The sequence below is a fragment of the Scleropages formosus genome, chromosome 12 (genome assembly GCF_900964775.1).
Source record: "Scleropages formosus chromosome 12, fSclFor1.1, whole genome shotgun sequence".
NCBI classification, from domain to species: domain Eukaryota; kingdom Metazoa; phylum Chordata; class Actinopteri; order Osteoglossiformes; family Osteoglossidae; genus Scleropages; species Scleropages formosus.
Window position 1 is genome coordinate 23846026 of NC_041817.1, and position 27718 is coordinate 23873743.

Here is a 27718-nt window from a genome sequence, read left to right on the forward strand (position 1 = left end):
TCTTCCTTAGCGTTTTAAATTGGTGACAGGTGTTCAAACACACTCCCCACCTTTTTTGTGCTCGTACCCTCGTAATGGTGAAAAAAGGGCCGGAAATTTGGAAATAAGGCTGAAAACGTTTGTTATTTCTGGAGATGGCATGTTACCGTGTGTGTGTGTGTGTGTGTGTGTGTGTGTGTGTGTGTGTGTGTGTGTGTGTGTGTGTGTGTGTGTGTGTTTTTCAGGGACGGGCTGTAGTCATGTTGTCCTCGTCTTGACACCTCACGCACGGCAGAGAGGAGCTCCGAGGTCGCACTGTGCGGCCCTGACGCAGGGAGCGTCTCGCTCGGGGACGTCTGGCCACCGTGTTTCCCGAGTCTCTCCGTTTCCCTTTTTCCCCATTTTTAATTTTTGTCTGCAAGGTTCTTGTGATAAACTGTTTGAAATCTCATTTTTAACTCTCTCTCCCTCACGTCATGAATTGAATTCACCATTTATTTCCGTGCAGCCGAACTCGTCCAAGCAGTCGTCTTGCCTTCCTCTATTTTGACACGAAAAACACAGTGACTTCTTATTTGTACTGACTTATTATTAGCGAAATACTGTTTTCGCTGGTTGTTAGATGTAGGATCTTTGATACGGGCTTGTAGATTGTTCAGCGGCCTCGACTCTCACGAGTTTGAGTTGCTGTTGTGGTCTGAAGTGTTGCTTTTACTTGCTTTTATTCTGTCGCCCTGCCGCATATTTATTGTGTTTTTTTCCGCTGCCTCTCGGCGCACCGTAAACCGAAATCTCCGCACCTCAGTCCGCGTCGACGCACGGATACTCCTTTTATTTTCGAAGACAATGAGCGGTTGAAATGTAATCGCTGGGCGGGGGGGAGGAATGTTAGTTCGTGCCACCCAGAATTCCCTGCTGTGGCGTCGGTCTAAAGCTCCCTCTCCCTCTTCCCCCAAGAGGGGGCGTCGCGCGGCTCCGGCGGCAGCGGGTCGGCGATCGCTTTCCAGTCGCGGATGCGTCCTGCCGCCGGCGTGGGATGGGATGCGATGCGATGCGGAGTGGAGCGCCGGCGGGTCGCTGGGTCGCTCGCTCGCTCGCGCGCTGGATTAGGGCCTCGCCGACCCGTCCTCGGAGAGCCCGCGTCCGGGAACGCGCCTCATTATTCCCCCGCTTGTACGCCGAGCTGTAAATCCCTCTCCTGTTTATTTTCTCCCCCTCTTTTATTTATATTAGGAGAGGATCCCGAGCACTGATTTGTTGCTAAAAGATGGGCTTACTTGTATCCTTTTGTGCGGGAATCTCTTGCTCTGCCATTGTGCTCTTGCTCTGCGCTTGTTTGAATGACAGGGCTTATTGGGCTGTAACAAGCGTAACTCCCCCCCTTTGTCCGGGGGACAATTGTTCCGCGGACATTCTTTGGCGGAGCGCTATTGGGTGCGCTCGCGAGGGCCTCAAAGGGTCACTCGGACCCGGTCGCCCGGTCCCCTCCCCGCTCGCTTTCTCCCCTTCTTTCTCTGTGAAATGAACACTTCAGCAGGCCGGAAACATTTAATCTTAAAGCCGTCCTCCCCCCGCCGCCACCCCCCGCTCCTGCCGCACGTCGAAAATTTAATTGAAACTCGTCCGCTCGACGCCGAACCGACGCCGCCCTCGCTCGCTCGCGCCAGGTCTCGCCTCGCGATTCTCCCTCGCTCCCGGCTCGGCCGCCGGGGCTCGGAGAGCGGGGGATTTGGCTGTAAATGGAGGGTGGTGTTTTACTTAATGCCGGATAAGTGGTGCGCGGGCCTGTGGACGGGGGCCTAATTGACAGCTAGAGTGGCTGCGGCTCTTGAAATCGGAACACCCTCTAATAACCGTACAATAGAGACCCGAAAGCCGTGCTCCTCGAGCGGCATCGGGGCCGCGTTCGACAGGGAAAGGAGGGGGAAAAGAAAAAAAAAAAAAAAACCCTGGCAACTCGAGGTGCTCTTGAGACGCTCGGAGGGAAATAAACATTTACTTAAAGAGCGATCCGTGCAGCGTGACCTGTAAAGATGTACCTGTAATTTGTTACCGCTCAAAGGCACCCCGATAGCCCTCCTCGTCTTCGGCGCCGTTAAGCGTTCGCGTCGCGTCGTCTTGCGGCGATGCGAGGTTTTCGTTTAATCTGGCGCATCGTTCAACCGCTATTCGGGCCGCTGTCGCCAGGGACTGGGCTGCCGCGATTGCTTAAAAAGGCAAAAAATGAAATCTCGAGTAATTCCAGAAATACGGGGCCCGACGAAGGCGGGAAGGAGACGGCGCCGTGGCCGAACAAGCGGCCCTCTTCGGGAGCACAATTTTCTTTCTGAGAGGGGCAATATTATGCTAAGCCTTCAGCGTTAGTTTTTATGTTGCCATGGCAGCGTTGCTCCTGCGGGGTCGTGACCTCTGATGATTACAGTACAAAGCTCATTGGGTCTTGAAAACCCCTTTGAAGATGAAAAGTCTTTGATGGTTTATATTTATGCAAATCTCTCAGATATGATTTATCCAACTGAGATTGAATGGGGAGATGATTAAAATTCCCCTTTAAAAAAAAAAAAAATCCTTCAATGAAGGAATACTCTTTGAGTTACAACAAGCACGTGCGCGGGATATTTTTGACGTTATTTTTACAAAAAAATATCGTCCACTTACCTGAGGTTATTTTTATCCGTCCGTCGTAGCTCCTACTTTTCGAGGGACCGAGAGAGAGACAGTGAAAGAAATACCAGATTTCCACTTTAGGGATTTCTCTTTCTCCCTTTCTCTTTTTTTTTTCTTTTTTTTTTTTTATACTCGCTTTGAAAGGAACAGTCTAACGGGGGGCGCTTTTGTGTGTTTCCAGATGATAGATTTTGGAATTTGGGCTACCCTACTGGCAGCCCAGAGCTAGCTGTGAACTGGTCTGTTGGAAAAAATCGCAGTGCTTTGGTCTTCAAAGAACTAAACTTCATTTTAAACCAGTTGTTTTTTTTTTTTTTTTTTTTTTTTTTTTTTTGTAAATTGAAGTTGAAACATTAGCGGGAATCATTATATGTATATGAAGTGTCATATCAAACTCCGGTTGTCACATCAATCTTCGTATTCGCCCTGTCAAGGGGAGCCTCAAATGGATCTTGTTTGAATAAGACGCAGAGGCACGTTTAATAAGTCCAAAGCCGTTTGCCTCTCGGGACGCGCGAGGGCACGTCGCTTCGTGAAGGACTTCTGGGAACAAAACGGTGGGGAAACCCGGTGACGAAGCAAAAATAAGCGTCGATCGCGATTCGTTGCGATCGTTTTTCTCTTCGTCCCGAGAAAACGGGCCGCCGCACTTTTGTCCGCACGGAGAAATTCGCGTTATGATCTTTATGGGAATCGGGCAAATCGTCCGGCCTAAATTTCACCGCGTTGGCACGCAGAACGGTAACCGTACGTTATATCCGTAACTTGCATCCCTAACGTGTGTGTTCTGTTCCCACGGCAATTGTCAACATGAAATATTAGTTTATTCAGTGTTGAGTAATGATGAATGACAGTGAGTAATGATTATATTTTGTGTGTGTGTGTGTGTGTTTGTTTCCAGTTCATGGACCGATTTCGGCACCATATGAGCGGCAGGTCGCCGGCTGAGCCCATCCGCCTGGTCACATTTGTGGAAACCGCGGCGGGCCTGCTCAATTTTAAGGTCGGTTTGCGGAACGCGTTCGCGCCGCGACTCGACTCCGAGCCTTTTCTCATCTTCTCAGGCCTGGGAGGCGGAAAAAAAAAAAAAAAATCACGTGGAGGAAAATATGTGAAGAAAGAGGTTGCCGATGTCCAAATGACACGAACGATGCGGTGCAAAGAGCCTTTTCTGTATGCTGTGTCTGTTTCTCGTTTTGGGCCCATCGTGGTCATTCGTGTGACTTTCTAGAACTTTTTCAGTCACTTGTATATTGGAATAATTGGCAGGCTTAAAAAAAAAAAGAGATCGACAACGTACTCCGCCATACGTAAAGAAACTCGATCGTTCAGAAGTCGTCGTCTTTTTTTTTGTTGTTTTTTTTTTTTTTTTTTATCCCCCCCCCCCGCCCCCTCTCCTTCTATGACCTTCACAAAAGCAGGGGGAAAGGGCACCTTTTGGGTCTTTGTGAAGGAAACACACAGTCTCCCCTCTTTGATTTTTTTTTTTTTTTTTTTTTTTTTTTTTTTTTTTTTTTTCCCCTCCCCCCCCCTCCCCCTTTTCTCCTGTTGCCTCGCTTTGTTTAGCTGTTCTGGGGACCTCTGCTTGCGCTCCGGCCAGACCGAGTCCCGGAGCCGTGACAGGAAAATATCGCTGTGTCACAGCAAGAAGTGAAATTAATTTGGAGGCCGACAAAGGCATCAGAGAAGTTCCAACTGCTCCGTCGCTGACACAATGGCGTCTCGCATTCCACACTTCCCTTCCCCTTAGAGAGCCGTTTTGCCCTAGTCCTAGTTACTGCGCACGCACTTCGGCAGGATCGGGACCCGGTTTGGAGCCGGGGGAAGGAATAAAGTGCCAGGCTCCTCTGAACGGGGAATAAAAGCATCGCCCGCGTGGCCTTCGGGTGCGTTGCCGTTCAAAAACGCGCTCCTGGAGGGCCGGGGGCGTGTCCCAGGGCGCGAGGCGCAGGGCACGGGCCTCCCGTCGTTTGCGCGCCCGCTCAACCCTCTGTCTCCCGCTGTCTCCCGCTGTCCTCGTCTCCCGCTCCCAGGCCGTCTGCGAGGAGGTCCGGCGACTCGGCCCGGAGGTCGGCCTGCTGCACGACGCCGTCGTCTTCGGCTCCGACGACTTCTGCGCCAGCATAGGTGCCCGTCCGCTCCTCCGCTTCGTTGCTGAAGTAGTTCGTAGTATCTTAAAGCTACCGACGCATGTGTGTATTTATTAATTCTTAGTAAGTATTAAGTGTCTTTTTCCCTTCTTATGTTCTTTTGCCTCAACTCCATAATGTAACTGTGTGTTTCCATGATATTTTCCCCTCAAATGAAATGCAAAGTTGATGAATCTGAAGGATGTAGTTGGGAAATGAAGAGCTCAGTTACTGAAAGGTTGGATCCGTCACTTTCGATCCGCCGCGTGCAAACGGCGCGAATGAACGAGGAGCGGCAGCTCTTAGTCGCCGAGATTCTCCTTCGAACCGCTTTCCTGCCTTCTGCTCCAACGTCCGAAAGGTGCCGCACGGACCGGCGACGCCCGCGAGCTCCTCTACGCCCGACAGAAGGTGGTCGTGACGACGAAGGCCTTCGGCCTGCAGGCCATCGACCTTGTTTACATCGACTACCGGGACGAGGAGGGTCTACGCAGACAGGCGCGAGAGGGCGCGCTCATGGGCTTCACGGGTACGGCTTCCTGTCCGCCGCAGCACCCCCGAAGCCCCCTCCCCCGCGTGTCCCCGAGCCCCTGGCCGTCCGCGCTCCCTTCAGCCCCCGCGGGTCCACGGCGAAGGCCTCCGAGCACTCTCCCCCCCCCCCCACCTTACCCCCCCGACGGCATATCCGAACGCCGCTGCGCTTTTTAAACGTTGCCTAAGAATCGATCTTTTTGCACGTTGTTTTTCCACCGTTATTATGCACTTGCCTCTGGCTACGATATAAGGCTTCTTTCTGGGCCGAGGGAACATTCCTAAATGCACAAAATTATAAATAATTCAGACACTTTGGGACTTGACAACCAGTTTTACGAATATTACTTTTGATACCGATGTCACGGTACGTAGGAGAAAAATGTTAACGCGGCGTACGATCGAAATCGTGAGACCGGGGGGAGAAAACGGTTACGTTACGGTCAACGTGTGTTTCCGTACCGTGTTTTGACACATCTCGGAACGAAGGGGGGGAAACGAAAAATGAATTTAATGAGGCGAGGAGAGGAGTCGGGCTGCGGATACGGGGCGTTCTCGCAGGGCTGCGCGGTGAGGCGCGGTCGCCAGGCAACGGGAGCGCGGCCCCAGCGAGCGGGCCTCTGCCCGCGGGCCTCCGCCGCACATCTCTTAACGAATACCTAATTGCTGTTTACCGAATACGCGGCGGCGCTCCTCTTAATCCGAGGTGTACCGTAGCATCCCGTAACGAGAAAGTCTCGCCACGCTTCTGCCGGGGCGCGGCTTTCGCCGCTCCCTCGACCCCGGCGGGCCTCCTCCTTCCTCGCTCCTCGTTCTCGCGGGTCTCTGCGGCGATCGCTGATGGCCGTGCGTGGGAGCAGCGCTGATGCAGTACGTGCTCGCTCTTCCAAAAAAAATCTCCTTTTATTATGACGGTTAATACCAGAGTACAGAATATTTACAGCGAGCAACATTTGTTTATTCCCGCTGTGCAATTTTGCACCAGTTTTTGAATGCTTTCCGCAGCGCTGCTATTTGATTCGTGCAGGACGTCGTTTATGACGTCAGCAGAAATTTTGAGCTTTTATAAGGTATTTAGTTAGTTTTTCACGTGTGGAAAAACTTTGTCTTTTTAAATTTGCTCAACTCTTTTGTTTGGCCCAACGTGCTGCGGGGAACCCGTTTTGTGCGGCACGCTTCATTTTAATTTCCGTTCCCCTCGTACCACGGGTGGCCGAAACGGCCCTTTGCGTCACGTGTCCTTGGCACCGGAAGGTGGTTTGCTCCTGACCCGCTTGGGTTCCGCTCACCTCTGCGTTGTTTTTTTTTTTTTTTTTTTTAAATGTTTATTTTTAAAAATATTTTTCATATGACCCTTTCCCGCAAAGCTCCCTCGGATCGCTGCACGTGAAATGATGTGTATAAGAGACACGCAACAAGTAGCATCGTTAATAAGCGCGACTGGCCTCGGCAACGACTCGCAGACGGATCCCCGACCGGTTACTGGCAAATGTATAAAATTAATGTGCGGAGGAGTGTGTGCCTCTACGCAGAAGTGACACTGGTGTCTTACGTCTGTTCGGAGATGACTGTTCTACATAAACCGTAAAAATGTTTGTTCTGAAACGGGCCAAACTCTGCCCCGTGGCCACAGAACCGACGCTGCGCGTGTTGTCCTGGCCGCTGGAAATGCAAAACACGTGCAGAATATGCACCGAAGTAATTCTGAACGACCCTGATCTAGTCATTTGATACTAAATTCCTCGCAGCAGGCCGGATTGTTCTAGATTGCGCGTGCAAAATATTCGTACGGACCAATAGTGAACGTGTTGAGGTTAACTAGGAGTTGGGAACATTTTAAGTACACTTTGTCGGTCAAGTTGGCAATTTACAATTCTCCTCATTTGTTCCAGATCGGTATTTCACACACTCTGGATTAAGAGATTAATGCCCCAAGACCCGTGCCGTATAACGCTGCTTAGCGGCTTTCCTAGTCTGGCCTCTACTTAGGCCATAATTCCCCCGATAAAAAATAAACGGCGTTGACAGCGATTCGGCCCCAGATGCCGAGGATCACGAGAATCAATAAGAGCAACAGGCTGGTTTTGCCGAAATAAATCTTACGGCTGTCGTTAAATGTAGACGTTGGGTTGGGACAGCCGGTAGTGTAGCGGGTGGAGCTGCTGTCTTTGGACCCAAAGGTTGCAGGTTCCATCCCCACCTCTGTGTAGGACCCCTGAGTGTGGTATTTACCCTAAATTATCCAGCTGCATAAATAGGCAAATAATAGTAAATACCTTAACATTCTAAGTTGCGTTGGAGAAAAGTGTCAGCTAAATGAATAAATGTAAGTTTTTTTTTTTTTTTGACATGCCAGAATTGTCACGATTCATTTTTTAAAGTGCACTTCTTGCCGCCGGTTGTTGTTTTTTTTTTTTTCTTTGTAAGATGCAAAATGCTCATCTTTGCACGAGGCTGATAAGCCACACTGCTGTTGTGTGAGCTCATAACAGAGCGCTTACCTGGGGGAAACAACTAAAGCAGAAATTTGACATCCCAAAATAAGTAAACATGTTGGAAGCTGCTTTAATTGTGTTTCGGTGCCAGGAGCGCCGCGTGCGATTCGACGGTCAGCACTTAGCCGAGCGGAAGCGGTCCAATGAGACGCCCTCACCAGATGGCAGCCTCTCATTGGCTGGAGGGTCGGAGGCGGACACGAGTGACGCGGTGGGGAAGGCCAATGGCGGCTCGGCTTGCGGGGCCGGCGGCTCCGTCGCCCTTCCGGCTTAGCGCGGACGGCCGGGGAACAGGTGGCGGCGGTGCGGAGAGGACGCGTTTCGTCGCAAGGAAGCGGCTCCGGCTGACCCCGTTCCCCTCCCCCGCCCCCGCCCTCTCCCGTGGCGGACTCGGGCCGGAGGCCCGCTCTCCGCGCCGTTGATCCGACGGGCCGTGTCCGGAGGGAGAGCGCGGACAGGCCGCCCGGGGGCCCTGCGGGAACCTGCCGCTCCGCGCACCGCTGTGAACCCGGTGCCGCGGTTTAGCGCGTGTCGCTGACGGCACCTCGGGCCGCTGTACTGAAACAGCAGGATGTTCACCTCATTCCGTTTTCGTTAAGCCCGTCCCCAGTTCCGCACATCGAGTCTGAAGGATGGCGGCGTTTCTGTCCGTACAGCCGCTGAATTGTGTTCCGTACGGCTTCTCATCGCTTACGGAAAGGGGATCGTAATCGCATCCGAAACCGGCATTTCCGTCATATCCCGTGTGTGTGTGCGCGCGTGTGCACGCACGTGCGTTTCGTATTGTCCCTACATTTGTACCTCCACAGACAATGCGAAACAGTGGGGAAAAATAAAAAATTAATTTAAAATTTATGTTTTTCTAGCAAATTCCTTTTTCTTCAAATTAGAAAAATGCAGAAAAGTATACAGTGTCATTATTGTTCACCCAACAGGCCTCGTCTTGAGCAGTTAAATATTCTGCAGTATCTTGTTGTCTTAGTTAGTATTACTTGTAGCAGTATTATTATTGCTCTTTTTTCAGCATCTTTTCACTGTCAGGTTGACATGCAGCTCATTATTATGCTGTAATAAAACTGTTTCTGTGACGGCACGTATCATGACATTAAATGTATTTTTATTTCTTTCTTTTTACAAACCATAGAATATGCAATCTTATTTTTATGCATGGAAAAGAAGTGACAGAGAGCAAAAATGTGAGCTATATGCATTTTTTTCTTTTCTTTTATTATATGTCTTGTTACATATTGACCTTAAATTGCCGGCTGGTGTAATATTTTCACTTTTGATTGCTATAGAGGGCAGTTATTTACTTATGGCGTTCGCCTCAGGCGTGTGCTTTTTACCAGGGTGTATCTTATCTGCTGCTGCCGTTTACGCGGAGCTGTGCTTGGGCCTCTGCCGCTCTGTTGGAGTCGAGCGTCGTTCTGCCCTTAGTTTCCTCCGGACCACGACTGGTCCCCCTAAGTAGACGGACGGGCCTGAAAGCTGATGTCGCTCATCTCCCGTTCTCCTCCGCTGAAGACGGAAGAGGTGGACCGTACCTCAGGTCCACTGGTTTACTAGACGGTCTGCCGGTTTACCGGTCGAAGCGCCGATTTACCCCACTGTCAGCGGAGCCTCCGAAAGGCCGGATTTCACGGTCAATCGCTCGGTCGTTCCGCAGTTTTTTTCCTTTGCAGCTGGTTATTAACGCTCTTGATTTTGCCGATTACTCTTCGCTGCATTTTTACAGCGGTATCAGAGCAGTCCCTCATACACGGGTGGGGTGGTGCTTGCCGGTGGTTGTGGGGGGGAGGGGTGCGTAGCAGAAGTGTAATAAAACCCCATCCGTCCCGGGCCGGATGCGCTGGGGCCGCGCGGCGCATTGAAGGGCAGCTGAGCGTGCGGGGAAGTTTTGTAGCTCTGCGGGGCGAAAGACGAAAGCGGGATCGACGTGCTCTGGCGCCGCGGTTTCCTCCCGGTCCTCGGATGGCCCGCGAGGCCCCGCGATCCTGCTGTCGCTCCGTCGTCGTGAGCCCCGTGAAAAAAAGGCAGCCGTGCGTCGGCGTGACACAAAGCGGAATCATACAGCTGTCATTCTTCATACAGCTGTATCCCCCGCTCCTTGGTTCTGCCCAGCAGCCCCCATCGTTCCTCCCTTCCACCGTAAACATCGTGCAAGGCGGCGCGCAATGGCAGATACGCTACCCTCAGCTACTTCCATTTACCCACCCGTCGACACAACGGCGCTATCTCGGGGCAGTTTCGAGTCACTGGTCCACCTGAGATGCACGTCTTTGGATTGTGGGAGGAAACCAGAGCACCTGGAGGAAACTCGCGCAAATATGGAGAGAACGTGCAAACTCTGCACAGAGGGAGTCGGATTCGAACCGACATTTCGATGGTCGGCTCAGGAGCTGCGAGGCACTAGTGCTACCTGCCGTGCCGCAGCGATATCGCAACACTGTATTCATGGTACTGTTACTAGTAGTCATCCTCATCTTCATCGCCATCTTGGAAAGCTTTGAGTACCTCCATATATATATACATATGCATATATGTGAAATAACAGCTTTAAGTGGCAGCTGATGGTGTAGTGATTGGTGCTGCTGCCTTGGACCCAAAGGTTGCAGGTTTGAATCCCACCTCTTGCTGTAGTACCCTTGAGCGAGGTACTTACCCTCAATTGCTCCAGTAAAATTACCCAGCTGTGTCAATGGATAAATATTTGAAAATAGATTAACAGTGACAGTCACTTTGGAGAAAAGTGTTGGGTAAATGCAAGTGGGAATAATACATGTCGTGCATCAACTGATGGCTGAGTGAGATGGAAAGTCATAAGGATCTTTCTGGAAATTATTCACGTGTATCTGGAATTGAATGTTTGCAGCAGACTCTCGTCATCCTTCCTGCTCTCTCTTACGCAATCTTCTCCCTCAAGGAAAACAGGTCATCCATCCCAACCAGATCAAGGTCGTCCAGGAAGAATTTTCCCCAAGTCCCGAACGGGTCAAATGGGCTCAGGACCTGATCGCCGCCTTTGCCGAGCACCAGAAACTAGGGAAGGTACGCAGCTTCTTCCGTTTCCCTCCTTTTTTGTCTCCGTAATCGCTCGAAAAATTCAAACGTGTGCCGATGTTCGCCGTACCTACCGGGCGGCGTTCGGAGGAGCCGATCGCCGGCGTTTTCGTGACATTCTCAACACATTTTGCCTCCGCATCCTAAGAATTTAACATTCCCCTCCCAAGTAAATAGAGGCCTGATGCTCGGAGGTTTCGGAGATGAAAGGGGGGGGGGCAAATTAAGAGTACAATATTATTGTTGCTAATTTTGTGCATCATTGAATCTTGTGTTTTCTTCTCTGTGGGCTATAGCTGTTTAGACGGTACGGCAGTAATGCACAATCTGCTTGCAGCTCGCTGCCAGTAATTCTTACACTAAGAATAGCCCAAAGGGAAGGCGGCAGTCATCGCTCAGTTGTTGGTTCATTATCTGAAAGGTTGAAGCGAAGCCGTTCTCGCTCGCCCGCCCCCCACCTTCCTTTCACCGTACACTTCTTCTTCCGTGGGCATTTACATTTTATTCAGATTTATGTCCGCCTTGCCGTTTGCTCAAAGTCGCATTGTTTATTCGTACACCTGGCAAAACTCACGCCGGGATGTTTTTGAGACGACGCTCCGACTTACTTTGCTTTGCATGTTAATTTCCCTGATTTCGACTGCAGATGGCATCAGAGTTTTTTTTTTTTTTTTTTTTTCCTTCTTCTTTCCCCCCCCCTTTCCTCTCCTCTCCACTGGGGTGCCAAACATATTACAGTTTTTTGGCTCATCGGTATCATTTGGCCCAGTGAAGGAACCATTCAGCAGCTCACAAAGAGCTTTTTCATCAAAGTGCTCGACTTCCGTCTTGCGCCCAAGAATTTACTTAGCCGTTTCCTTCATTTTGTTTTCTTGCGCTCCGTCGTAATGAAAGGACTTTTGTTTTTTTACGTTTTTTTGCGCTGCATCCAACATTAGCCGGATTTCTATAAGCGATTGGGAAGGTGCTGCACGTTGCGCAACAGTACAATCGGGGACATGTTATGTATGAGATACAGCGGATTAGCGCTTACATGTCAGGGATCTAGTTTCGTACTTTTTTTTTATTTCCCTTGATGGACAAGAAATCACCCACTTATTCACACCAAATGTGTCTTGTGTTGCCTGTCTTATTCCCCAGGGCGCCTTCACCTTCCAGGGCAGCATGATTGACATGCCTTTGCTCAAGCAGGCCCAGAACATCGTCACCCTGGCGGCTTCCGTCGCGGACAAGTGAGCGCGCGGGGGCACCCCTTATCAAGCCCTGCAACACCCCTTTAAACTTTGTTATTAATAATAATAATAATAATAATAATAATAATAATAAAAAAATGTGAATTGTTCCACACACACCAAACAAATAGATCTTCCTGAATTTCAATGAGTAGATTTTCCTTATTCATCAGCTGGAATGGGAGGGGGGTGTGGTGTGCGGGATTGGATTTGTGCACCGCTGCCTGCCCGGCCCAACCACCCCCCCACCCCCCCCCCCAAGGATTGTGCTCCCAGAAGCAGCCCTGCAGAGTGCTGACAGTGTTGCTGGGACGAGGGCAACGGCAACACCCGGGGTCCACGGGTCGATAAAGCAGGCCCCACGGAAGCCCCCGCCCTCCCCTGAGCCGTCAGGGCGGGGGGGCGGTCTCCCACGGCCCGGGGCCGCTCGGCGAAAGGGTAAACGAACGGAACGGCCCGCCCGCCCTCGTTCCGCCGCCGAGCCGCACGCTCCGCCGCCGCCGGCCCGCGGGATCCTCCTCCGTGCGGCACCGGGTCAGAGCTCCGCCTGCCAAAGAGCCTCGGCGAATTTCCCTAAACCGACAATCGGAGATTTTGTTCTCGGCCTCGTCGCCGAGCGCGAGCGAATGAATTCCTTTAAAGCGGGCGCACACCCCGAGCTGACCTGCACAGCAGCACGGCCGAGGCGCTCGCGCACACGCTCCGCAGGAGAGTCTGTTTGGCCTCTTTTCACCGCGTCAATAAAAGCCAGTTTCACTAAAGCTTTTTTTTGCTTGTTTGTTTTGTTTTGTTTATCCCCCCCCCCCCCCTTTTTCTGTCCCGACTCCATCTCGTCGCCCACCACTGACTCTCAGTCCAAAGGAAGTCTCCTCCGAGAGTTCTGGGTTGCATCTCCTTCATTCAACTCCACTCGGTGTGCAAAAGTTGAGCGTAAAGATGAATTTTGAACTAATTTTCGGAAGGGTTTGTGCAGCACCGGAAATGGCTCGGCGTGTTTCTTCGTCAAGGTGCACGATGTGGCGAAAACAAAACCGGTTGCGGGCCCACGGAAACAGGAGGAGCGTCCGAGGTTGATCCGGAGAGGTCAGGGCATTGCATTATGCTTTATTAATATCGGCGAATCCAGAGCTCGTGAGATGGTGCCCAAACACGAAGTCCCGTCAGGGATCGTCTCAGTTTAACCGCATATCCGTAATGCGGAGGAGGAGGAGGAGGAGAAGCCCCTTTCGCGCCACGGACCGCAGGCCGAAGAGCTGGACGTCGGGAGTTGAAAGACGCTGCCCGGGAGCGCAGTGGATCTTTCATGAGAAATGCGGCCCGTGGAAATGGCTGGTGCGCACGATGCCAGGCAAATGGCAGACAGAAAGATCAAACCCACCGCTGTGCCCAGCAGTCTCACAATAAGATGGCTTTTTGGCATTGAGCCACGCAATTCGTCTTCCCTTTTCATTCTTTTTCCTCCCCTGTCATTTATTTTTAATTTTCTAATCTTTGTGTCGCCGATCCCACCCTCCACCTGCTATCGTGTCTTCTAGGGAGAGACGAGCTCCCTCCTCCCCGCGCGCGTCTGTGCGACGCGGAGGGCCCTCGACGTCGCCCTAGACCTCCGTCCTCCATCTGAATAAGGAGCGGGTCTTTCTGCCGGTGCGTCCGGCCCGTCGCGTTTGTCTCTCCGTGTGCTGTAAATAATGAAGAACGGCCGTTCGGCGGGAAGGCTGAGCGCGGACCACGGAGCCGCAGAGGTCGCTTTCTGGGTTGCGCCTCGGTTTAGCTGCGAGCGCCGCTATTACCGCGGTATTGTAGATTGAAATCCCCGTCTTTGTCGGGAAGCGCCACATCAGCGTCTGAGGCATTAAAATATTACACGTTGCCCTGGCCCCTTGTCCAGCGTAGGCCGTGTCCCACACCCTGTGCTTCCAGGATAGACTCTGGACCACCGCAACCCTGCGTCGGTCGGACACGCGGTTGATGGGGTTGGGAAATACTACACTTACTGTAATAACTCTGCTAATAAGACAGTGCTTAATTTGTCCAATTATTACGTCTCTACAGATTACCGGCGTGCGGCTCATTCCGTCTCGTTCTGCGTAATTTTACATGACGTTTCTATTATTCTGCAAAGTTGACATAATCTCCTCAACCAGCACGGCAGATTTATTTAAATACATTTTACTTGTATTCCCAGAGAGAGTAAATTACAATTAACACGATTATAACCTTACAAAAAAACTTGACAGGATTCAATTAGGCGACGGAGCAGCACTCTGTTAGGCCTCCAGTCTCCAGATAGCTATAATAAATTATCAGGTACAATTCAGCAGAGAAAATGTGTGTATGCAAAACACTGTCAGAGGAAGATTAAATTGAAATGCTTTGCATAATTTTTTCATTAATCTCAATAGGGCCCGTGTGGTAAAGATGGTTTTTATTCCCTTAATTTCCCGCCCGGGGGTTTTTGCAAATAATGTCTTCATTGTTTTACTAGAGAGCTAATGACAATAAGTGACAGGCTCATTGCGACAAAGGCCTGCTCCTCCACGGTAAAATGTACCTCTTAGATTGTAAACCACGGGTATGTTCACTCTCAGAGATGTGCTGGCAATAAAACTCGAGTGGGAGCTTTTCACCAAGAGCTCGTATAGGTGGCAACATAACAAAGTGCGCGTGTGGCCCCTCTATTATATTAATTATAATGTGGAATCCGGACTCCTCTTTCTTTTCGTGTGGATAAATAAAAATGCATATTGAGTTGACGGTGGCGAGTGTGAACTGTTATGTTCGTAAAATCATGAAACACTTGGCCGCTGTTTCTTTCGCAGCTGTCAGTAAAAGAAGAAGTGTTTTAGAAAAATCAAAAAAGGAAAAAATGTTGTTGTTTTTTTTTTTTTTTTCCCCGGGGAAACCTTGCCTTTTTGTTCGTCCTTTCCTGTCTGCTGCTTCCAATAAGTCTTCTCTTTTTCTTTTTTTTTTTTTGTAATTTCGGCTCCGCCGTGCGCGCGCTTTCGGGAAACGTTTATTCCCGCTTTGTGTAGCGGCGCCGCGCGCGCCGCGCGCGCCACAATGGAGCGATGTCAGAGAAAAAGAGCCCTTTTATTTGTGCGTGAATCCCACTCGCGGGAAAAGCAGAGTTTCCACTGTCCCTTCCTTTCTCGCCACAATGAGGAGATTTGTGGGACAAGACGGATTATGGGACTATTATTATGGGAATATTATTATGGGACTATTATTAATGTCCGCGAAGGGATCGCGGATCGCGCTCCGGTTCTGCTGTCAGAAGAAGTTGTTCGTGAAGATTCCTCTTCGCAACTTTCAGAAAATATGTCATTTTAGGCGGTCAAACACAAACACATCGTTCGGAGCGCTGCACGTGTCAATACTCGTGCAATATATAATATATATATTTTTAATCTAAAAAAAAAAAACGTTTTTGCTTCTTATAAGTCACAGCAAATCTAATTGATAAATGGTGTTATATAAAAAAAAAAAAAAAAAACTTTTAAAGTCTAATTTTAACTTGAATATATAGCGTTTTCTACGGTTATTCAGTAAATAAAAAGTAGCCCGACTGGACTTCTCAGCCAATGCAGGAAAATTGCTGAACATTTAAAATTTAAAAAAAAATTTAAAAAAAAAAAAATCAAGAGAGAGACAGCAGATTTTTTTTCCTCCCCAAAAATAGCAAATTGTGTGTGTTAACCATTAATTAGGTACGTCTACGATTGAATAAATGCTTTAATTAATGTAATGTACGCGCATAATTTACTGTGTTTGTGTACAAGAATAATAAGCCTAATATTTAATTCTTAATGTTGTTATTTTAGAAAATTTCGGAATTTGCATCACACAAGAAGGACGGGGTGTCGTGTTCAGCTGGTCATATTTTTTTGATATGGTCTCCAAAAGTTTCAAGCGTCCAGTGATTAGAATGTTGGCACTGAAGTGGCCTTAGTACCTTAGTACCATAGTACCTTACCTTAGTACCTTAGGACCGGACTAAAATGATCGCTCCGCGCGCGCTTTGCGTTTCTCAGACGTCACGTGTCATTTCAACTCGTCCGGTTAGTGTCCCCTGCACTGCGTTGCTGTGGGATTTGTTTTTTTTTTTTTTTTTTTTTTTGGTATTTGTTTTTATTATTGTGTTATTTTTAACCTTTTTTGTAACATTTAATTATGCTTAACAGGATGGAACCTCTTGTGAAGTTTCCAGAGACAAAACAAACTTCTGTTTCTTCCTGTCTGGTCCTGTCTTTTACCTTCTGTCCTCCCGTTGTTCTTCCTCACCGCCCCCCCCCCCCCCGCACCCATCTCCAGCTCCTTTCCTTCCTGCATTTCTCTGCTTTTCCGTCCCGGTCCTTTCTGTTTCCAGCTCTTTTCCGCTTCTTTTCCTCCTCATTCCCCCAATCTTTTCATCTTCTTTTCCTGTAGTTTTTTTTTCTCTCCAGGCTTTCTCACTCTTTTCCCTGCACACTTCCCGATGTTTCCCACACTTTTTTCTGCTATTTTCCCACTTCAGTGCTTCTTTTCCTGTCTCGTTTCCTGTTGTTTTCTCCCTTCTTTTCTTACTCTTCCCCCCACTTCTCCTGTTCTTTTTCTCACCCCTCCCCCCCCTCCCATTCTTTTCTACTCTTTTCCGTGCCTTTTATTTCACTCTGCTCTTCCTTCCTTCCTTCTCCTCTTTTTCCCGCCTTATATTGTCACTTTTTCCCAGCTCCATTTCCTGCTCTTTCCTCCTCTTTTCCTCGCCCCATTTCCCCTTTTTCCTGCTCTTGACCTCGCTCTGCTTCCTCTCTTTTCCCCACTCTTTCCCTCTTTATCTCGCTCTTTTCTCCTCTTCTTCCTCCTCTTTACCCTCCTATTTTCCTGCACTTTTCCTCCTCTTCTCCCAGCTCTCGGGATGGTTTGAACCCAGCGCCTTCCCTCTCTCGGTCAGATGTGGGTGCAGATCAAAGGCCGGAGCTCCCCTCCCCAACACCCTCCCACACCCCCACCCACCCTGGAACCCGGGTCCTTTGTGTGCTGTTGCTAGGAGTCCTGACCAAACCCAGAAGCCGGACAGGGTGTCGGGGCCGCGCTAATCAGGCGCGCTCCTGTGTGACCAAGTGGCCGCGCTCCTTATTTCTACCGCGTTCTGGACCCTTCTCACCTGCGGACCCGAGACCCTGTTATAAACGGGGGGGGGGGGGGGGGCGTCGCGTGTTAGTTCACTGCGACAGTCCCACCGCAGTCGGGGACCAAAGGCAACCGCACCTGGGGAGCACGAGTTCTTCAAGTCACATATAATAATAATAATAATAATAATAATTAGAAGACCTCTTTATATGTATTTGACAATTATAAAATGTTCACAAAAGTGAAAAAGAATTTCTCCCCCTATTTTCTTTGCAATAAATACATTTTTCTTTTATTTTTAGAGGGGAACACCTGGTGGTACAGGTGAATGAAGGCTCTTTTGAGTTACACACACACACACACACACACACCGACCGACCGACCGACCGACCGACCGCAGTTCTAAATTCGGAAACGTATCATCTTGTCCACTGCGCTGTGGACATTGAAGTAGCGTCTAAACTCAATTCTTTCACAATATAATTTAAAATAAATACGAATTTTTTATGCTACGTTTTTTTCTGGGGACTTTGAAACGTTTTATTTGGACAATTGAAACTGTCGCAGAAATAATCAATTGAAAGCAGTAGAAAATGTGTTATATCAGCAGCCTTTTCATTTTCATTTTTATCCCATAATTTTAAAATGAAGAAAACGCTCTAATAAACTGAAAGTGTTTGTAAGTGAAATTCTACACGCAACATTTTTTTCTGTAAAAGCAGCTTTTAAGAGTTTAAAATTAAAAGATTATTATAAAGAAAATTTGGAAAATGTATGACTATTTATTGTTCAAAAGAACATTACATTTTTGCAATTTCCACCATTGCTGTTCTCCTTCTACTATATAACATCACACTTTCACGAGATTTTAGATTTTTTTTTTACATTTTTCCTACAAATTCAATATTTCCTTAAACCCATTTTACACGTGCTCACTTTTACTGGATGTGCTTTTTCATTGTGCAATTTCTCCTTTTTCACAGTTGGGATTTTTCACATTTTCTGGTGGGAGGGGGTTATAAAAATATTTTCAGAGCCGTATATTAACTTTATCTTAATAAAGGGGGAACCATATGATTGTCCATTATCTCTGCATTCACATTAGACAGGAATTAGAACAATGGCATCTTTTTGGATGGCGGCGATAAAATAAACACACGGTAGAATAAGGGAGCATCTTGCTGGGAGTTTTCCATCTCAGCTCAGCTTCCACCTCCTCCCCCAGCACCACCACCACCCCCCCCCCCCCCAGCTCCTCCTGCACCTCCTCTTTAATGACTCGCGAAGCACACACTCCTAACACTTCAGCCCCCAAAGAACAGGGGGGTCGTACTGATGCAGGTTTCAAACCCTCTGTTTATAAGGACCTGATTCGGGGAGATGATGGGGGCAGCAGCCACGGGTTTGAGGTGCTTCCACAGGAGGTAGGAGAAGCTTCCAGGGACTGGATTGCAGGTGCTGATTCAGGACAGGCCACCTGGACTGGGCCCAGGGCTCTTTTTTTTTTTTTTAACCTCATTACCGTGTTCCGGTGTCCTTTCACAACGATCAGCATCTCCTCCGCTTCAGTGGTGAATAAACATGTTGAGCAAACATGTCCTTCAGACCAGAATCTCCCTCACGATCGATAACTGTGACATTCTTCACTTTCCTTATATCCTCTTCCTGGAAAATGAAAAATGGTTCATTCCTGCCTGCAAATTTATGTAGCTGACAAGGGTTCATATAACCTTTTATGGATAATAATTCTGATTTCACATGGCTTAAAAGTGCCGAATGCAGAATCTTCAACCTTTTTCCAAGTGCTTCTGCCATGTCCCAGAGACGCATCGTAGTCTGTTTGGAAATGCAATAAATAAGCGTAAAACTGTGTTTTTATGGATAAATGTGTGGTCACATTTGAGTTTAGCTCTAAGAGGCCCCACAATTAGTTTTCTTCTGGATTTGTGCTGCTGGAGGGGAACATCTGTCCAGTTTAAATATCCGAATATTGCGGCAGGCGCCGGGAATACCGAACGCAAATTGGATTAACTCCAGTTCATAAAGGAGCCTCGGAAAAACGTGGGAAACCTGCGAGACGGGATTTCATGTGTTTGTCTTTTTCCGCTCGTGAAGCCACTAAACGATTCAAGTCTTTGCAATGCAAAATGACAAATTGATTCTTGAATTTAGGTTGACAGGACTACAAACACTGGCGGGAATGAAATTGAATGTCCTTCCATTGCTCCGGCTGTTAATTTCATTTTTTTTATTTTTGTTTATAAACCTCTAACAAACAGTTTGATAGCGATGAGCAAGTTGTTTCTTAAAACTGTGTAATTACAGCAAGTGTGCAATCCGGTAGGAACGTGTCACAATGAAAAAATAAGTCACAGCTTTTGTTTAGTCTGTTCTTTATATAGTAAAATGTCAAACTGTAATGAAATTTAAGTCTTTGATTTACAACAGAAACACCCTGGACATTTGAGAAATATGAAAAAACTATATAAGATTTTCTATATTACAGCAGAATTATGTTCATAGTTCACCGTGATGTCATTGTAATTATAGTTGATACTTTCTAATATATATATATATATATATATATATATATATATGAACTGTCTAGTTTTAGTGAGAACAAACAGGTTCTCAATATACTAGATGGTTATAAAAGTTTAGGAGACCAAGTTTGCTATTTTTGCGCACGTGCACTTCTTGCCCATTTCATTAGCACATTTTGTTCTCGGAGTCCCGAGTCGCTGAGCTCACGTCACCGGTGGCCTTTACACGCGTGTACAGAGTCCCAGCACTGATCGCGTTCGACCACGGGATCCCCATCGGTGGGCCATTTCCCAAACAGGTGAGGGGACGCCGGACAGCCGCCGGGACGTCCCCGGCCTCCGCCGAGAGGATCCTGCTCAGCGGCCCAAACTGTCTCTTAATCATGAACCGAACCGACTTTTAAACCTCGTGCGTTTGCTGCGCACACAGAGTTCGGTGAACACTGATGGACTCATCACGGATCAAATGGAGTCTGCGAAGAGTTGACTTCACTCTGCCGATTTTGATGGGTTTCAGACCAGTACGTCCTTTTCATTCGATATGTAAAGCTGCGCCCGTTCCTCTGAATCATCCCTCAAAGCTCGTCTTCAGTCCGCTCACCAGGCCCCCCTGACACAGCCAATATTTAATAGCAGTGGGATGCTGGGAGTGCTGCACATGTTCTCTCCGAAAAAAAAGTGTGCTGCAAATTTAGGTTTTAAAAAGATTCCTCACACTTTATTATTTTGGAATAAGAAGCATGGTGTGAATGGGGGAGACCACCCTTCACTTGTGTGAAATTCACTTCGTAGGACACCGCGTCGGCATCGCTCGCCACGCGCTGATCTCATCCACCAAGCTCAAAGGACCGGTCCAAAAAAGCTCCAGGTCAGCCGGGTTCTCGGCTACAGTTCATTGTTTCGGAAACACGCATCGGTGTTCTGGACGTGCAGCGAGGTGGTGTGCCTTTTCTTTCCTTGTAACCCTCTCCTGTAGCCTACTGTATTGCCGGCTGTGGGCCTGCTCGGAAGTTCTGCTCCTTCTCAGAGGTTCTGCTCCTGCTCAGAGGTTACCTGCCATCATTTGTGCCAGGAAATTGACCCTTAGCGGAGCTGTAATTCACTTACAGATTTAGTGAGCAGTTTTCATGATTTATGATGCTGTTCTGTTGCTGTATGGTTGGAGCACTCAGAGCTAGTTTTCCTTTAATCCAGTTACAAGCGTTGTCCTTCAAAACACAGACTTCACTTGCTCACAGTTCACACCTGGTGCTGCAATATTTCTTTGACTAAACAAAAATAAATCTACTAGCAAGGAGGTGTCACGGTTACCTCCTCTGAAGTTCCACTAAAAGACTGATGAACTAGCCTAAAGAGCTTGATGTTAGGCAGATGATCACTTAAATCAGCATAACACCAAATAAGGCAGATGTTTAAAATCAATCAATCAATATATTTTATTAACAATGACTTTTTTAGCCTTCAAATTGAGCTCTTCAGCTAATGCATTTCTCTAACGTGGTGATGTGCGGTTCTTCCGCAAGTTAAACTGTAAAGGGTGACTCATCCGGAGGTGGCATTCTCTATAAAAGTCATCATTTGATGCAGCGTGTTCAGGTGGTGGGGGGCGCGGTAGCGCAGTGGGTTTGACCAGGTCCTGCTCTGGGGTGGGTTAGGGTTCGAGTCCCATTTGGTGTGCCTTGCGACGGACTGGCATCCCGTCCTGGGTGTGTCCCCTCCCCCTCCAGCTTTATGCCCTGTGTTGCCGGGTTTGGCTCCGGCTCCCCGTGACCCTGTACGAGACAAGCGGTCTCAGACAGTGTGTGTGTGTTCAGGTCGTACATCATGGGAGCTTCGGCCCTCAGGGAAACCGAAGCTGCAACTGGAATTGAGTGAGACTGTTTAAATAACAGATATTGAGACACGTGAATAAAAGATTTATTACTAATACATACACAGATTGGAGAAAATCTTCACAGTTTATAGCTGTGAAGCTACAGGGGAATTCCTTAAAGATCTGTCTGAAATGGAATAAAATTTCTGGTATGGTTTTTTTTATTTCAAAATAAGATTTCAAGAGGAGATTGTGAGCGTTGAGTACTTTGCTCTCTAATCTTCGCTGTGGTCAGAGAGTAAGAGAGCACAATGCAAAGTGCTCCTTCACTTTAAGACCTTCTCCGAAGTGTGAGGCTCAATTGGGCCCTAAATCAGGGTCAAGCGGCCCATTGACGGCGGTGCTCTGCGCTCCAGCGCGCGCTGCTCGCAGCGACTCCCTATGACGTCATCTCTCTTAATCCCATTAGCGGGATGAGCCGGACCTGCAGATCCAGAACTTTATTTTTTTTTAAATCTCTTTCTCGACTTTGATAAACATGTGCAACTTTATCATAGGACAACTGCTTCTTTACCCCCCCAAAATCTGTTTGTCAATTTACTTCTTGTGTTTTATACCCTAAGTGGTGAAAACAAACTTAATTAATTGTCTGTGACTGGCTGTAATAATTTAATCAATACTTTGTATTTAATTTGAAGAAATCCACCCTTGTAACTGTGACATTTTCTTGGACCTTATTAAAATTACAGTAGTATATAACTGATGGCTTTACAGCCGGAACCCCCCCCGCCAAGTAAATGTAGTTTTTCTCTCGGTAATAGTGTTTTTCAGATGTACGCAAAAAAATAGAAATAAATTTAGACAGCTCTCTTAAAACATATATGCTTTTCGTTGCGACTAAAATAATAATAATTAATAAAAATACACAAAATGCACAGTGTCTTGTGTGAAATCTAGGAAAATAATTTTGGCTGTACATTCGATGTTACTTATGAGGATTAATACATCCATTTTCAAACCATGAGATTTACACACATCGTACCTGGATTTATTTCGTTTGCTAATTTTAACAGCTGTTTTACAAAGCGGAAAATTAAATTAAAAAAAAAATAATTTCATGGGCGGGTGAAAAACCATCTGAATTACCGCTTATTCTTAAAACATAATTTTAAAAATTACGTGATGGCACGTTTTTCATTTTATATATAATTATTGTTTTAACTGTGCTTCGAATTATTACATTTTAAACATCCGTCTGAAATGCAATGTGCAATATCTCTAAATTTAACTTTAAATTTAAACATACCCTCAGTGATCGCTTTTTGGTCATTCTGTAATTTCACTAATTTTTTTTTTTTATTTTCATCAACCGTCTATCCAATACGGGTCGCGGTGGTTCGAATTATTATTAACATTATTGCATTATTTTAAGGCGTGCACAATTTCAGCTCCTTTCTTGTTCCTGAGATAATCAAAACGAGTTACTCTTTTGACAAAATTATATTTATTTTTTCGTACTAAGTATTACTAAATATAAAATGTACCGGTCCGTATAAACCTTAATTTTCCCATACGGACGCGTCATTTTGAGAAACATCTACTGCAGATTATTTCTGTATCAAATAAAACGCAAATAAACAATAGTAGTAATAATGATATATTTTCGTTTCGTCTCAGCATCCTGATACAATTAAGTGTTACTTTGAGCTCACAGTGATTTATAACACATTGACAGTAACATTAGACAGTTCAGATGAGTAAATTTACATCAGAATCTTGGTATTCTACACACCAGATCCTCCAGAAAACCGGAAATCGGACACGTAGATTTACAGTCCCAGTGCGAATTAAGTGTTATTTATTTCTTTGTTGTGGTCTTCATTTAAAAGAATCGGCATTCTAAAAATGTAATTACCTAAAGTAATTACCTTCCCTTTCAATTGTAATTACCTAAAGTAATTGCCTACGCTTTCAATGTAATTTTCAGAAACAAACACATTTAATATTTTCCCGTCCTTTCCCTCAGCAGTGTTGATGTGTTACTTGGGATTTACGCAAATGAATGTATTTCGCGACACGCGCTCTCGCTGTTCCACTTTTAGTTCTCTGCGCGCTTATTATTGCCTCTTATTTATTTAACCCGATCTCGCGCGCTACGCTAATAAGGCAGCGGTCACTGACCAATGAGCGGTCGCTGGGGGCGTGGTCAAAGGGCCGCCGCTCAGTGACCTCCCTCGACACACCCCTCGGTCACCAAATTCCGGGGCCGGTGTTACTGTAATTAACCGGAAACGGAAGTGCGCAGGAGAGCGGAAAGGCCGCGGTTCTCAGCCGAAAATCGTAGTGTTGCATCAACTCTGACCGGGAGTTCAGGACTCTGGCTCAGGAACCCCCCCAGAGTTCATTTTTACCCTCAGTGTTTACACTTCAGATAGAATTAAACTGTCCGAAACATGTTAAATGTATTTAATCAAATATATAATTAAACGTAGTCGCTCTAAGTAAGAACATGTCACCTTGGTGAATAAGGTGTGCGGGCTGATGACACTGCGTGGTATTTGTTGGAAGTCGCTTTGGAGAAAAGCGTTTGTTAAATGAAGTAACGTAAACGTGAAGGACCCGTACAGGGCGTCAGCGCAGCGCAAGACCGTCCAAAAAATGTAACATTTCCTACAACTGCACTTACTGTGTAACTGTCTCACAGTGGCACCCTGTTCCTTTTTATGCAGCTGAATTTGAGGTGAAGCAGCTCAACTTTCTCGGAAGTGGGAGTGACCCCACGTGGAGGGGTTAGCTCTGCACCCCCTGCCCCCACTGCACATCATACACCAGGCGTGCGGAGGAACGCCGGTTATGAGCGCGTGACCCAGTTGGGGACGGCTGTCCTCCACAGGCGCCGACACAAGGTACGAGTCACCGGTGGTGGGTCCAGCCTGGGCCTGCATCCGTTTCCCTTCAGTCGTACCATCACAGGTAGCGTCTCACAAACACGCCCCCCTTACAGCCCCTTTACCACGTTCTTACGCTGCCATCGACAGCTCGTCGTTTCTGCTGCAGATCTTAATAATTCCACACGGGCGGTAAATCTCCATTTCCATGCAGTCGTTTCTGTGTTCTCACTCATGATGAAGGAGGTTCTCTCAGTGTCACATGACGCACGTCTGGTAGATCCGCATCCCCCCCCCCGCAGTCTTTCGGCAGCTCTTCAGACAAACTCTCCGCTCCGAGCAATCAACGTTCGACTTTGAATCAGTCCTCTTTGAGACTGTCACCTCAGCTGAACCCGAGCTTCAAATGCGCATTGTGAATAAAATGAAAAGCTCTTTATTATAAAAAAAGTCCTAGAATTATACCATGGAAGCACTGTACCCGGAAATCCCAATTAAAGACCCCCCTCTGAACAGTCTTCCGTACCTGGATCAGCTGATCAGTCCCAGGTGTAGAACAGAGCATCACGCTTTCCAGGCACACGTCTGAATGGCTTGTTGCTAAAAACTTATCCAAACTTGGGGTCCACATTATCGCCGTGTCAGCATGATGGATTGTCCCTTTTACCGGTGTAATATACACCGTGGTTTCACATTGTAAGTGTCAGCGCAAGGGGCACAAAGTGGATGTCCCCAGTGAACGAGCCTAATTATGCAATCTGTCACAGGATGGGGACGGTGCTCTTTCTGTGTGCCCGCACACCTCGTCGAGCCTTTATCTGGCTGTCAGGTTTGCGTGCTCTTCTGCGGCGCCATGCCGAAAAACTCGGGCCTTTTAGTGGTTCAGATCACTTAAACGCGTGCGACCTCATGTCCTTCAGATCTGCAGGATCTGTGGTGCTTCCTGCCGTCATTCGTTTCTCCTGATTGTTCCGGTGGGTATTTTTTCAGACGACTTGGAATTTCACCTGCATCTTAAACCGAGGGGCCTCGGTCCTGCTTGCACTTAATAGTGGTTAAAAACACAGATTGGTAGCCTGAAGGTTGTTGGTTCAAGTCCCAGGAGGCCCTTTACTGTTGTTCCCTTCTGAGGAAGGTACTTTAACCTGATTTGCTCCCAAAAAATATGTGTATCAGCTGTTCAACTAGACTGATCGCTATGTGCTGAGCCCCTTGGGCAAGAATGACAGCAAAAGAAATGGATAAATATGTCATTCCTGGCAAAGTGAGGTCAATAGCAATCGAGCGTAAGTAGCTTCTCCATTGGTTCACGAAGGCCGTGCCCCACGCTGGACCGAATTCTTTGAGAGGCCCGGAAGGCCGAATCCGAAGCCGTGTTTCAGGTCAGTCTCGAAAAAGCCACCGGTCTCCTGTGAAGTCTAGGATCACAAAGGCTGTGGAAAAAAAGGACACCAGTCACACACAACCACGTTTCATGATCTTATAGGTCAGGGATTAAGAGCTCATTGAAGAGCGCGGCTTCGCCTGTGTTTGGGCTCTTCGCTCGGCAGATCACCACGTGCTGGACTGCACAGGTGCCCCTCAACGTGAGCTCATTGAGTCTCCACCAGTGCCTCTGCATAAACGGGGTCTGCAGGAGGACCTCGCTTCCCTCACCTGCGATGACGTTCTCTTTGTGTAGGCGAAAAGGGCGGGGGGGGTTCGTCTGCGCTTTCGTCAGAGCCCAAGGGCTCTCCTTCCCCTCCAGCTGTGCGGGAGTAAATGCACCGCGCCGAACGCTGACCTTTCCAGCGACAGGCAGCACAGCTGATGGGGCCACGATAGTTCCACGGAAATGGAATCGGACGCTCCACCCGGGCAGATGATCTCGTGGAGCAGAGTGGGGCATGAGATGATGTGAAATGCCACGTGAAATTGGCGTTGGTCAGCGGTGAAATGTTCAAACCGGGTCCAAAGAGCGTCTTTAAAGATCTGATCTGGTAGCCTTACGGCGATCAATTTCACACTTAATCAATTTGAACCCTCTGCCCCTTCGGCGTCCGGTTCAAAGCAATTGTGCTACATGGACACATCAGCGTTCCTATGTTCTCAAACCATATCCGCTGTACAGAAAAATGACAGTATGTCAGAATAAAACTTCAAATTCTTCACCGAACGGGGAGAGAAATATCGATACGACGGTCCGCTCAGCATACGGCAGTTATAGCACGTTCGCGTCCTGCCAACACTGTTCCTCACTGCATGTCTTTGCTGACACGTGTGTTTCAGGTCAGCCTGGTCACACTTGCAGGAAGGAGCTGCAACGACCTGAAAAATCCCCCTCCGGCCATCCTCTGAATCTCAAACTTAAAGAATTTCAACTTTTAAACCTGTGAACATTTTGCGGTCCTGAAAGATTTAAACCTCGGTCCATGTCTCACTCTGCGGTTCAAATCGTGGATTTCGCTGTGAAAGGTGCTTAACGAGAAATGTGTCATTATTGAAATCTTCCCGATGCCTTTCTATAAGGTCACTTCAGAGGCTATACACACTCCACTCTGCGGAGCATAGTGACACACACTCTCTCACACACTACGGGCAATTTAGAGTCACCTGTTCACTTGGAACTGGTGTCTCGACTGTGAGAGGGAGCTCACGCCAACGCGGGGAGAGCATACAATTGCTGCCCAGACTGAGCTCGGTTCGAACCCAAGTCTGAACCCACAGCCCAGGATCCTTTGGGAAAAACGTCTGAAAGGTAAACCGTGTAAAACTGCACCTGCGCTGTGTTACATTGGAGCGCTCAGGAAATGCACTAACAGCTGTGCGGACAGCGGTTCGAAAAGCTGGTCGGAGGCTCGCCGCACTCCACCAACGGGCACTTCCTGAAAACGCTCGTTTTTGCAGAAGCGCTTCTCTCCGCTGGCAGCATCTGCTCGCGGAAACGTTTTGCTGCGGTGCCCTTTGGCCGGACAGCAACGCGATTACAAGTTGAATGGTTATGAACAACAGGTCTGATCTGAGGAATTGGACCTTGTTCCTGGCAGAGGTTCCGAACGAGGAAATCCAAGCTATTTGGGATAACTGAGGCACCGTGTAGGATGGGGATGGGGCCTGCTGGATGCGGCGGCGCTCTGCTGATGGGTGGGCCGTGGAGGCGGGAGGAGAACGCGAGGCACACATAGCCAAGCGAGAAGTCTTGTGGAAGCGCTTCCTCCGCCGAGCGGCGTCTCACCACGGAGCTCCGCGCCAACAACCCCGCTCGACGAGGCCGTCGTTCAAAAAAAAAATTA

The 27718-nt window shown here is 47.9% G+C and overlaps 1 protein-coding gene across 1 annotated transcript in view; it reads left to right on the plus strand.

Annotated features, from left to right (window-relative positions):
• Nucleotides 1-12857, plus strand: part of clybl (citrate lyase beta like) — a 63722-nt gene extending 50865 nt beyond the window's left edge. Inside the window, exons 4-9 of the mRNA XM_029256682.1 lie at nucleotides 3548-3649; nucleotides 4680-4773; nucleotides 5137-5304; nucleotides 10725-10849; nucleotides 12002-12093; nucleotides 12267-12857. Of these exons, the coding sequence (XP_029112515.1) occupies nucleotides 3548-3649; nucleotides 4680-4773; nucleotides 5137-5304; nucleotides 10725-10849; nucleotides 12002-12093; nucleotides 12267-12444 (759 nt within the window). The 3' untranslated portion in view covers nucleotides 12445-12857. The remainder of the gene's footprint in view (nucleotides 1-3547; nucleotides 3650-4679; nucleotides 4774-5136; nucleotides 5305-10724; nucleotides 10850-12001; nucleotides 12094-12266) is intronic.
• The last annotated feature ends 14861 nt before the right edge of the window (nucleotides 12858-27718 follow it).